Source organism: Callithrix jacchus, chromosome 1 (genome assembly GCF_049354715.1).
Source record: "Callithrix jacchus isolate 240 chromosome 1, calJac240_pri, whole genome shotgun sequence".
Classification (NCBI taxonomy): Eukaryota; Metazoa; Chordata; class Mammalia; order Primates; family Cebidae; genus Callithrix; species Callithrix jacchus.
Window position 1 is genome coordinate 125,924,069 of NC_133502.1, and position 12,858 is coordinate 125,936,926.

The 12,858-nt window shown below is 36.1% G+C and overlaps 1 protein-coding gene across 10 annotated transcripts in view; it reads left to right on the top strand.

Moving 5' to 3' along the window:
- The window catches only part of DENND4C (DENN domain containing 4C), a 229,387-nt gene that overhangs the window by 160,240 nt on the left and 56,289 nt on the right, over window positions 1-12,858 (top strand). For 9 of the 10 annotated variants that reach the window (XM_054256518.2, XM_054256520.2, XM_054256532.2 and 6 more), the window contains one exon: window positions 3,161-3,336. The exons of the other annotated variant lie outside the window; for it this stretch is intronic. In XM_054256518.2, the coding sequence (XP_054112493.2) occupies window positions 3,161-3,336 (176 nt within the window). The remainder of the gene's footprint in view (window positions 1-3,160; window positions 3,337-12,858) is intronic. 10 annotated transcript variants of the gene reach the window in all.

Below are 12,858 nucleotides of genomic sequence, written 5' to 3' on the forward strand. Positions count from 1 at the left end.
AGCCCCTTTGTCAGGATCATGATACCCTAGTCTGTTGATGGATTTCAGTAATATGGTGCAAGAACAGCTGAAAAAAGTGCTACATGGAATTGGTACTTTTATGAAAAATCCAGAGTATATTAGGTTTATGTAACTGATGTTGGAGAGCTGTCTGAATTGCATGCAAAATCATTTATGGGTCATGATTGGTAGTTACGCCGGTTACCATTTGAAGAAGAGAACATTGAAAAGAATGGTGACAAAACAAATACTTCAAAAGGAGAATGATTTAAATATCAAAGAATATCAAAGAATTAATGGAGACCCATAGCAAAGATTGATGAAATGTACGAGAGCATTATAAAAAGTGACCCTGTAGTGTTGGAAAAGGCAAAGGTGAAGAGAAGGATATCGTATTTTGCTAACACATAGCTTTTTTTCTAAGGTTTCTTAGATACCTTTTGTTGAATAGAAGTTAATTGTCACTCAAGGAAATCTGAAGTCCTTGCAAGTTCCTTTGTGAGTGGCTCTGCTCCTCAGCAATCTGATCTCATTTTCCACTACTCTTCCTCTTGCTCACTCTTCTCCTCACCATCCTGGGAACATTAGGCATTCCCCATTGTTTAAGGCCTTTGCCCTAGCTGTTCCTTTTCATTAAAGCACTCTTCTCCTATATATCCCCTTGGCTAAATCTCTCACCTTCTTCAGGTTTTAGTTCTGTTGTCACTTTAGTAATGAGGCCTGTCCTGTTTGTTCTCATACAACCTGCTTTTCCTCTCTCCTGCTCTGAACGCTAATGTCCTTCACTTGGCTTTCCTTTCCTTTTTTTTTTTTTTCCATAGCACTTATCATTTCCTGACATATAGGTTGAATATCCTTTATGCAAAATGCTTGGAAAAAAGTGCTTTGGATTTAGGACTTTTTTTCTTTTGGATTTTGCCATATTTGTAGAATACACACTGGTTGAACATCCCTAATCTGAGAATCCGAAGTCCTAAATGCTTCTATGAGCAATTTCTTTTTAGCATCATGTCTGTACTCAAAAAGTTTTGGATTTTGGAGCACTTTGGATTTTGGATTTTAAATTAGGGATGCTCAGCCTATAGTATAATATTTTATTTATTATGTTTTTCTTTTTTTCTCTCTCTTCCTGCTAGACAAGGTGTTTGCAAATGATGGCTGGATCCTGCCTGCCAAATCCTGCCTTCCACTGATTTCTACAAGGTTTTATTGGAACATAGGCCATTTATTCATATCTTGCCTATGACTGCTTTCATGCATGACAGAAGAGTTAAATAGTTGAGACAGAGACAATATGGCTCACGGGGCCTAAAATATTTACTGAATTTTTACAGAAAAAGTTGCTGTATCCTGAACTCTTATCCTAAACTATAAATCTCATGAAGACAGTGATCTGTTCCATTTATTGTTAAGCTTCCATTATGTACAACAGTGATTGGTACATGGCAGGGGCCCAAATATTAAGTGAATAAATGTTTGAAGACAAAATTCCAATCCTGAATAACCCTCTGCAATAGCTGGCAAAGGTAGTAAGTGTTATAGGCATTTCTTTGGGGTGAGTAATGATGGATATGGGTGAGAATTGAACTAGACCTTGAAAGATAACAAGGATTTTTATAGTAGAAGAAAAATATTACCAGTAAAATTTTAGTGACTTGGTAATCATTAAAGTTTTTTTTCCTAAAATTTGTTTATTTATTTTTTTAATGGAGATAGTCACATTCTGTTGTTCAGGCTGATCTTGGACTCCTGGCCTCAAGGAGTCCTCCTGCTTCAGCCTCCCAGAGTGTTGGGAGTCACTGCATTTTGCCTTAACATTTTAAATTCTTTTTTTAAAAACATCAAAAACTTGCCTTTTTTAAATAAAAAAAGCACAAATGATGCATTCAAGTTTTATAAAGGAAAACAAGTAAATATTCTTGAGGAATTCTTCTTTTCTCTTTTTTTTTCTTTTTCTATCTCATCATGTCTGAATAGAGGAATTTTTTTTTTTTTTTTTGAGACGGAGTTTCACTCTTGTTACCCAGGCTGGAGTGCAATGGCGTGATCTTGGCTCACCACAACCTCTGCCTCCTGGGTTCAGGCAATTCTGCCTCAGCCTCCCGAGTAGCTGGGATTACTGGCACGTGCCACCATGCCCAGCTAATTTTTTGTATTTTTAGTAGAGATGGGGTTTCACCATGTGGACCAGGATGGTATCGATCTGTTGACCTCATGATCCACCCGCCTCGACCTCCCAAAGTGCCGGGATTACAGGCTTGAGCCACCGCGCCCAGCCGAGGAATGTTTTATATTGACTGTATTTTTTTTTTTTTTTTTTTTTGGAGACAGAATCTTGCTCTGTCACCCAGGCTGGAGTGCAGTGGCATGAACTTGGCTCACTGCAACCTCTGCCTTCTGGGTTCAAGCTATTCTCCTGCCTCAGCCTCCCAAGTAGCTGGGATTACAGGTGTGCGCCACCACACCGAGCTAATTTTTAATTTTAGTAGAGACGGGTTTCACCATGTTAGCCAGGCTGGTCTTGAACTCCTGACCTCAAGTGATCTGCCCACCTTGGCTTCGCAAAGTGTTGGGATTACAGGTGTGCAAGCCACTGTGCCAGCCTATTGACTGTTTTTTAAGATGTCAAACATCACTGATGTTTATTTGAACAGTTAGGAATTTTTTTGTTGAGATCTTTAATAAGCTGTTAGTATTCTCAGAAAAATCAGTAGCTTTTTTTTTTTTTTTTTTTTTAATCCTTGATGCTTTTAGTTGGATTTTGATCTGAGGTAATTTTGAGAATTAATAGGTGAATGCAGCATGTAAGAGTTAAAGATCATAAGTTTGTTTTATGATATTTTGGGTCATTTTATCATATTTTGACTCTCCATAAAATTGGAATGTGGGCTTTGTATAGATATTAGAAAAGTTAACGGGCAAAGAGCTGTTAGTATTTCTGTTGTGCTTATGATCATTGCCATGGCTTGAAAATTTTAATTACATTTGTTCATAGTGTTGCTTAGTAGTATTTTATAGTCATTTGGTTTTGGAATGAAGTTTAAGGTAAACAAAACAGACTTAACTGTTTTTCAGTGGTCCCGCTTTAGTATATTAGTTACTTATATAATTTCTATTGCAAATTTAAAACTTGGTTAATTTTTTAAAACTTTTTTCCCAGATGATCTTTCCATTTCAGTGGCAATGCCCATATATTCCCCTTTGTCCTCTTTCACTGGCTGCAGTGCTTAGTGCACCTTTACCATTTATAGTTGGAGTTGACTCAAGGTATTTTGATCTTCATGACCCACCACAAGATGTTGTTTGCATTGACTTGGATACGAACATGTTATATGTGTAAGTTGATTCATTTTATATTATCTCACATTTATATTTTTCAGTATATAGAGTTACAGTTCTTTGAAAGCATTTAGAAATATGCTGTTTTTAGTAGTTAAATCTTCATCTTAAATACAGCAGCTCTCAAACAGGGCAGGTATCAGAATCTGGGAAAGCTGTGTGATTTGGAAAAAATCATGTTCAATATTATAATAGTTTATGTCTGGGTAACAATGTTAAATGTAAGCAGGAGATATTTATGTTTATCAGAAGAGACTATGAGTTTGGAAAGTATTGGGTAAACACAGCTTCCAGAGCTCAAGAGATGATGTGCTTTCTAGGTGGTTTTTTAAAATTTCTCTTGGAATCTCTTTTATAAAGGCACTAGGTTTAATTCAAAATGCATATGTAAGTGAAATGGGTTTACCCATTGGAGATAAAGTTTAGCTACAGTATAGGGTGATAGTATATCATTTGCTTATTTGTCAGGATTTGAATTTTATAAGGATCTATTCTTTACTGCATAGAAATTGGTATTCAAAATCAGTTATAGTTTGTGTTTGCTGGAGGTGATAAGTACAGCAGCGGTACAGCTGAGGGTTCAGAGAGTAGCAAACCACATTAATAAAAGAAATAGTTCTGGATGGATGTTTAAGGGTTGCTGCTTCCCCCGCCAAAAGGGGGAAAGGGCAGTAAATATTAAAAATTTTCTAATGTTGGAGCCAACTTCTAGGCTGTGGAACACTTTTATTCTTTACTGTTTGAGATTGGTAGAAAATAAATAGAGAAAAATTTGGGGTGAGGCCTAAATAGTCTCAGCAGTAGAATTGGTTGGAAAATATTTTTATGTGAACCAAAAAAATAGCCTAAGGAAGTAAGAAGACATTTGCTATAACTTAAAATATAATTTTGACATGTATTTTGTCAGAATACAATCTACCATTGTATTTTGAAGCTGTATAGCTGTAGTATCTCCTTTGTATATTTAGATTTACTTACAGTTTGGAAATAATGAACAAGTTATATGAATTAAATAGTTTTTTGTAGCACACATTTTGTTGTTTATAGACTACTCTCCCTGAAAAACAATTATTTCAGGAATGTGTTCATTGTGGTGTTTTTAGAAATAATTATGAAGTTAATACTCAGATTTTTTTTAACCTTATTTTATTTACTGTTCTGAATATAATAACATGGAGGTTAATTTTGCCCAGTTTTGAATAACTTTTATAAAACTTCTGATAATCAAAACATTATTTTCTAACATAAATTTGAAGTGTTTGCTCTATTTTATTTACTTATTTATTTGTTTGTTTGTTTGTTTGTTTGAGACAGAGTCTTGCTCTGTTACCCAGGCTGGAGTGCAGTGGCATGGTCTTGGCTCACTGCAACCTCCACCTCCTGGGTTCAAGTGATTCTCCTGCCTCAGCCTCTTGAGTAGCTGGAATTACAGTTGCATGCCACCATGTGCGGCTAATTTTTTTGTATTTTTAGTAGAGATGGGGTTTCACAATGTCAGCCAGGTTGGTCTTGAACATCCCCAAAGTTCTGGGATTACAGGTGTGAGACACTGTGCCCACCCTGCTCGGTTGTGTTTAAAGAGTTAGGAAATGTGCCCAGGTGTAGTTTCTCAGGCTTGTAATCTCAGTACGTTGGGAGGCTGAGGCAGGAGGATCACTTAAGCCCAGGAGTTTAAGACTAGCCTGGGCAAATGTGGTGAGACTCCATCTACATAAAATAAAAAATTAGCCAGGAATTACCTGGAAGTGCTAATGTTGCTTGGTAGGGAATGTTTTCAACTTACTAGATAATACCGAATTATCCTCCCAAGTTTACTCTATCCTCGGCAGATGAGTTCTCTTTGTTTCATATCCTTGCCAACATTTGTGGTCAGACTTTTAAATTTTTTAGTAATTTGGTGGTAATGGTATCTCACTGTGGCCTTAGTTCACATTTCCTTAATTAGTAGCAAATGGAGCATTTTCATATCTTTGTGCTCCTTTGTTTTCCTCTCCTGTGGATTGTATGTTCCTTTGTTGGTTTGTTTTCCTGTTAGACTTTTTCTTTTGATTTGTAGAAATTGTATATATAATCTGGAATTAATTCTAGATCTGCTGCATACATTCCAAATAGTTTCTAACACATTGTAACCTGTCATTCCATTGTTTTTGGTGTCTTTTGATAAATAAAGGCCTATTTTAAGTTGGCAGATTTATTAATTTCTCTTTATGGAGTACTGTTTTTGGTTTTTGTATATGAAATATTTTGCCCTGAGGCCATGAAATATTATCGTTATTTTTAAAGTTGTGGGGTTTTGCTTCTCTCGTATAGTTCTTTAATTCAGCCAAACTTGATGTGACATATCAATTTCTGTATTTGTATAGTTATGTATAAAAAGAATTTTCCTGTGATTTGTTTCAACCTCTTGCTAGTATTATACTATCTTAATGACTTTAAAATTAAGTTGTCCACAACATGAATGAACCTTGAAAACATTATATTAAATGACCTTATATTATGATTCAATTTATATGAAATGTCCAAAACAGGCAAATGTCTAGAGGCAGAAGGTAGATTGATTAGTGGTTGTCTTGGAGTGGAGAGGATGGGAGTATTAGAAGCTAAGTGACTATGGGATTTCTTTTTGAGGTAATGAAAATATTCTAAAATTGAACGTAGTGGTAGTTACACAATTCTGCGAAATAATAAAACCATTGTACATGTCAAATGGGTCAATTGTATGGTATATGAATGTATATCTTAATAAAACTGTTATAAAAAGTCATGGTATGAGATTTTTTGTCAATGTCCATGGCAAATCATCTTACCTCTGTTCTTTTTAAACATTGTTTTGACTGGCGAGACCTGGTGGCTCACGCCTGTAATCCCAGCACTTTGGGAGTTCGTGCATCACCTGAGGTCAGGAATTTGAGACCAGCCAGACCGATATGGTGAAACCCCATCTTTACTAAAAATACAAACATTAGCTGGGTGTGGTGCTGGGGACCTGTAGTCTCAGCTACTCGGGAGATTGAAACAGGAGAATTACTCGAACCTGGGAGGTGGTAGTTGCAGTGATCCAAGATTGTACCACTGCACTCCAGCCTGGGTGACAAAGTGAAACTCTGTCTAAAAAAAAAATTGTTTTGACCATATATGGTTCTTCGTTTTTCCATATAAATTTTAATACCATCTTGTTAAGCTCCACACAAAATCATATTGGGATTTTGGTTAGAACTTTATTGTATTTATACATTTGTTTGGAGGCAGATGATACCGTTTTGACACACATTGAAAATATGCACAAGAAATAGGACCTATGAATGTGGTATTTCACTTCATTAATCTTTTTAAAGTTTTTAGTAAACTTTGTGTATTCTCCAGAAAGATAATTGACATCTTTTGTTACACTTGTTTCTTCCCAAGTATCCTTTAGTTTTTATTGCTACTTTAAATGGTATTTTTAATAACACTTTTTACTTGTTGTTGGGGGATGGAAATGTTGATTTTTATATAGTGGTGTTATAGCTAGCAACTTAGTTGAATTCTCTTATTTATTTTGTTTAATTTTTTTGTAGAGATGGGGGTTTCACCATGTTGACCAGGCTAGTCTTGAACTCCTGGCCTCAAGTGATCCATCCGCTAGGATTACAGGCATGAGCCACTGTGCCCGGCTGAATTCTCTTAATTTAATTTCTATATTATCTCCAATTTTCTGCCTATAAATACCACATTTATCTACTTATACTACTATAATGTATTTTTAAATTTTTTGTCTTAATTCTTCAGCTAGGATTACTGTGTAATGTTGAATAAAAGTAGTTATAGTTGGTATCTTGTCTCGTTTCTAATTGCAAAGGGGATGCTTTGAGCAGTTTATCATGCAGTATGATTATTGATATATAACAGGGATTGACGTCTGGCCTAAATAAAATTTTATTGGAACATAGCCATGCTTATTCACTTACATATGGTCCATGGCTGCTTTCATGATACAACAGTATGTTTGAATAGTTGTGACAGAGACTGTAATGTCCTCAAAGCCTCAATATTTACTATCTGGCCCTTTTAGTAAAAATTTGCCCATCCCTCCTCTACAGTTTTGGTATCTTAATCATAAGGAATTTACCTTCTACTTCTGTCATTAAAAATTTTTTATATCATGAATACTGAATTTTATAAATACCTTTTGTGATTTTCTTGTAGTTCATAAGTGTGATAATTGGATCTTGAATTGTGATCAGAACATTCTCTGTTACTACTTGTTGAGATTTGCTTTAAAGCAAAGTATATCGTCAGTTTTTGTAAATATTCTATGTGAAAGAGTTGCTAGAAATTGCCAAAAGACCAATAACTGTAGAAAATAGGCAAAGATTATGAAGTCTTTTCACAGAAAGTCAAATAAGCCTAAGTTTATTTAATGCTTAAGCACCTCACTCATTGTAAGAGGAATGTCGCATTAATTCTACATGTTGATACTGGTTTTTCACTTTTCAGATAAGCCAAAAAAAAATTCAAAATGAAATGCTAAAATAGCATACTATTTGAGGATGATGGGAAGTAAGCAGTCTTTATGCACTCACTGCAGTTAGAAGTAGGATATATATGATCACAACCTCTGTGGAGGAAATTTGACAACGTTTGTGAAAATTACAGATATATAAACTTCAGCAGTTCCACTTCTAGGAATTTACTGTAAAGTTTTATTTCATATAAAATTATGTTTGTTCAGAATAGAAAAAGAAAAATCCAGGTGTCCCAGACTTATTAAATGGTTCCTGCGATGGAATACTACTATAAAAGCTAAAAAATGAGTAAAGATGCTCTTTCTGTATTGGAAAAAAAAAAGTCACAAAAGAGATTTTGGTTTTGTTTGTTCTTGAGACAGAGACTTGCTGTGTCACCCAGGCCGGAGTACAGTGACACAATCTTGGCTTACTGGGACGTTCGTCTTCCAGGCTCAAGCAATTCTCGTGCCTTGGCCTCCTGAGTGGCTGGATTACAGGCGGGTACCACCATGCCCACTTAATTTTTGTATTTTTTGTAGAGATGGGATTTCGCATGTTGGTCAGACTGGTCTCAGACTTCTGGCCTCAAGTGATCCACCTACATCGGCCTCCCAAAGTGCTGGGATTACTTGTGCATGAACCACCTTGCCTGGCTACAAAAGATACATTGTTAAATGAAAAAAATCAAGGTGGTAATTGTGTATTACAGTGTGCTGCTACTTTTACAAAAGAAAAGTCGGAATAATTATGTTTACTTGTATCTGCTAGTTTTGGGATAAACATTAAAAACATGCACAAGAAACTAGTGATTATGTATTATGGGGGTGAGAGAACTGAGCAGATGTGCAACCAAGGGTGTTTTATTTTTGAGCTGTGTGATCATATTAAAACTCCCAGTGTGATGTTAGATTTGTCAATTACATTATATAGTTATTTGGACATTTGCTTTATGTATTTAAGGCTCTGTTATGAGGGACACTCAATTTCAAAATTGTTCTGCAGTTAAACTTATACTTTTATCTTGTAGCTACTTTAAAAAAAATTACTGATGCTCTTTTTGTTAGTTTTTTTCTTTTCTTCTCATTAATATGTTATGTGTATTATGTTATGTTTGGTATATCTTTTCCCATCCTTTTAATTTCAGATATTTTGTATATAATATATAAAAAATTGAATCTAACATTTGTCTTTTTATTGTAGAATCTATTAATTTACATGTATCGTTATATATTTGAATGTTTCTGTCTTATTTTGTCCTTTTCATTATGCTTTTTCAGTGCTGTTATACTTTTTTCTCTTTCAGATTGAATGAATTATTCTGGTTTTTCCCATCTGCTTACCTAAATGTTATGTGTGTGTGTTTATATAATTTCATATTTATGTTCCTTTAATGATTTCTCTTAATAATTTAATATGGGTACTTAGAGCTTAAAATTAGTATTTTACTCTTTCACACAGTAAAGTAGACTTTAAAATACTTTAATTGGCAACATCCTCTAACTCTTATTGGTATAAAAACAAGTAATTTTACAATTGATGGCTGCTTAGATTAGATGAAATGCAGTTCATCTACTCACAGTAGCTCTCTATATTGGGTACATTATCAGCCCTCATTTTGCAGGTCAGAAAATTGAGTAACAGATTAGTTAAGTGATTTATACAAAGTCACACAGATGGTAAACGTCAGGGCTGGGTTACAAATGGATCATAATCCAGACAGTAATGATAATATTTAATTTGGGGGATGGTAAAAGATAGCACTAAAATATTAAGACAGTGATTACATAAAATGAGATAAATTGATCAGAGTTAAACTTGACAGGCTGTCACTTCTAAGACAGTTTCAGAGATGTTAAAATATATCTTTGAACACTATCAGGCACAAAGGAAGTGTTAGCTCTTTTATAAGACATTTGTCCTTACAGAGAGGATATTATGTTTGCTTCCTTTCTGGTGGTGTTAAGCTAGGGAGCACTTGAAGTTAATTATTTTGACTTACAGTTTCTTGCACCATGCCAGTAGCATGCAGTCAAACTCATAACCCATTAGTTGGAAGGCTTATAGTAATGAATTCTCAGGGGAGATTTCTCCTCCAATCAAAATCCAAGCTGATGGAGCTAAGCTATTAGGACGCAGGCATAAGAATGATACAGTGATTAGCTAGGCACGGTGGCATGTGCCTGTAATCCCAATTACTTGGGAGGCTGAGGCAGGAGAATCGTTTGAACTTGGGAGGAAGAGATAGCAGTGAGCCAAGATTGTGCCACTGTACTACAGCCTGGGCAACAGAGTGAGACTTCCTCTCAAAAGAGAAAAAAAAAAAAGAACCATACAATGGACTTTGGGGACTTAGGAGAAAGGGTAGGAGGGGGTTGAAGGAAAAAAGACTGCACATGGGGTACAGTGTATACTACTTTGGTGATGGGTGCACCTGAATCTCAGAAATCGCCACTAAACTTATTTGTATAACCAAACACCACCTGTTCCCCCAAAACCTATTGAAATTTTAAAAAATTGACATATTTTAAATTAAAAGATTTAAAGTATGCAAAAAAAGATTCCAAAATACAATGACTTGCTTGGAAAAAAAAACCACACGTGAACTGCACTGAGTGCTAAAGAAAACTAATACAAAATAGAACCTGATTAAAAATCATTTAATTTTTTATTAGTTAAAAATTAAATTTTTATGGGAGAACGATCCAAGATGGCTGATCGCTAACATCTCGGGATTGCAGCTCCCAGTGAAAGCACAGAGAATGAGAGGAGTCACACTTTCAGACAAATTTTGGTCACTCACGGAGCAGAAGATTCCCAGTGGAGGAGTCGCACAGGTCGCCAGCGCGACTGTTGTGACCGGCGCAGCGGTTTTGCCGGCACCTTGGCGCAGCAGCTCGTGGTGCGAAGTAAACGGGGCTGGTTCTCTTTCTGACCGAGGTTTGGGTGGAGCCGCATGGGTTGCCAGCACAACTCTTGTGGCCGGCACAGCGGTTTTGCCGGCACCTCTGCGCGGCAGCTCTTGGTGCAGAGTAAACGGGACTGGTTCCCCTTCTGACCGATGTATGGAGCTCCGGGAAGGCAGAGTCGCCTGTTACGGACTCAAGAAGGAAGCCAGACTGGAGATTCCCGGGCACAAAAGCACCATCAGTCTTAACGCCGCTGTTTTGGCTGGCTCAGTGGGTTGCTCATATTTTGGCCCTGGGAATTAACTTGGACGTCCACTCAGAGACCTAATTTGAAAGTTGATAATTACAAAGACGACAGGTGGATAAATTTACAATGATGGGACAAAACCAGCGTAGAAAGGCTGAGACTACTCAAAATCAGAATGCGTCTCCCTCTAAAGAGGATCACAGTTCCTCACCAACAAGGGAACAAGGCTTGATGGAGAACGAGCACATCCCATTAACAGAGTCAGGCTTCAGAAGATGGATAATAAGAAACTTCTGTGAGTTAAAAGAACATGTTGTAGCCCAATGTAAAGAAACTAAGAACTTTGAAAAAAGGTTTGACAAAATCGTAATGAGAATAGACAACTTAGAGAGGAAGATAAGTGAATTAATGGAACTGAAGAATACAATACAGGAATTCCAAGAAGTATGCATAGGTTTAAACACTCGAATTGTTCAAGCAGAAGTAGGGATATCAGAGGTCGAAGTCCAACTTAATGAAATAAAACGAGAAGACAAGATTAGAGAAAAAGGATCAAAAGGAATGAGCAAAGTCTCCAAGAAATGTGGGACTATGTGAAAAGACCAAATTTACGTTTGATGGGTGTACCTGAATGTGACGGAGAGAATGAATCCAAGCTGGAAAATACCCTTCAGGATATTATTCAGGAAAATTTTCCTAAACTAGCAAAGAAGGACAATATTCAACCCCAGGTAATATAGAGAACACCACAAATATATTCCTCAAGAAGAGCAACCCCAAGGCACATAATCGTTGGATTCACCAGGGTTAAAACAAAGGAGAAAATACTAAGGGCAGCCAGAGAGAAAGGTCAGGTTACCCACAAAGGGAAGCCTATCAGACTTACAGCAGATCTCTCAGCAGAAACTCTACAAGCCAGAAGAGAGTGGGGGCCAATATTCAACATCCTTAAAGAACAGAACTTTCAGCCCAGAATTTCATATCCAGCCAAACTAAGCTTCACAACTGAAGGAAAAATAAAATCTTTAATGAACAACCAAGTACTCAGAGATTTTATTACCACCAGGCCTGCTTTACAAGAGCTTCTGAAAGAAGCATTACACACAGAAAGAAACAACCAGTATTAGCCTTTCTAAAAATATACCAAAAAGTAAAGAGCATCAACATAAAGAAGAATTTACATCAACGAATGGATAAAACAGCCAGTTAACATCAAATGGCAGTAATCCTAAATTTAAATCGACTAAATCCCCCAATCAAAAGATACAGCCAAAACCCAACAGTATGCTACATCCAGACCCATTTCACATGCAAGGATACACAAAGACTCAAAACAAAGGGATGGAGAAAGATTTACCAACCAAATGGAGAGCAAAAATAAATGAATAAATAAAAAGCAGGAGTTGCAATTCTCGTATCTGATAAAATAGATTTTAAAGCAACAAAGATATAGTGGTAAAAGGATCAATGCATCAACAAGAGCTAACGATCCTAACACCCAGATACATAGAGACTTAGACTCAATGAGACAGAAAATTAATAAGGATATCAAGGACTCGAACTCAGATCCAGAACAAGTAAACTTAATAAATATTTATAGAGCTCTCCATTTTAAATACACAAAATATACATTCTTGTCAATACCACATCACACCTACTCATAGGTCTAAATGAAATATTGATTGGCCATTATTAATACCCATTTTTTTTAGAATAAAGCAACATTTCCGTTCTCTCTCCCACTTTTTCTTCCTCTTTCTTACTCTCCTTCACTCCTTTTTTTTTCTTTCCTTCTCTCAAAAAAAGAAAAAAGAAATCAACTTGTAGACCTCTAGATCCAGGTCGGCAATGTCTCTCTCATTGCCTGATTTCCTTCCTT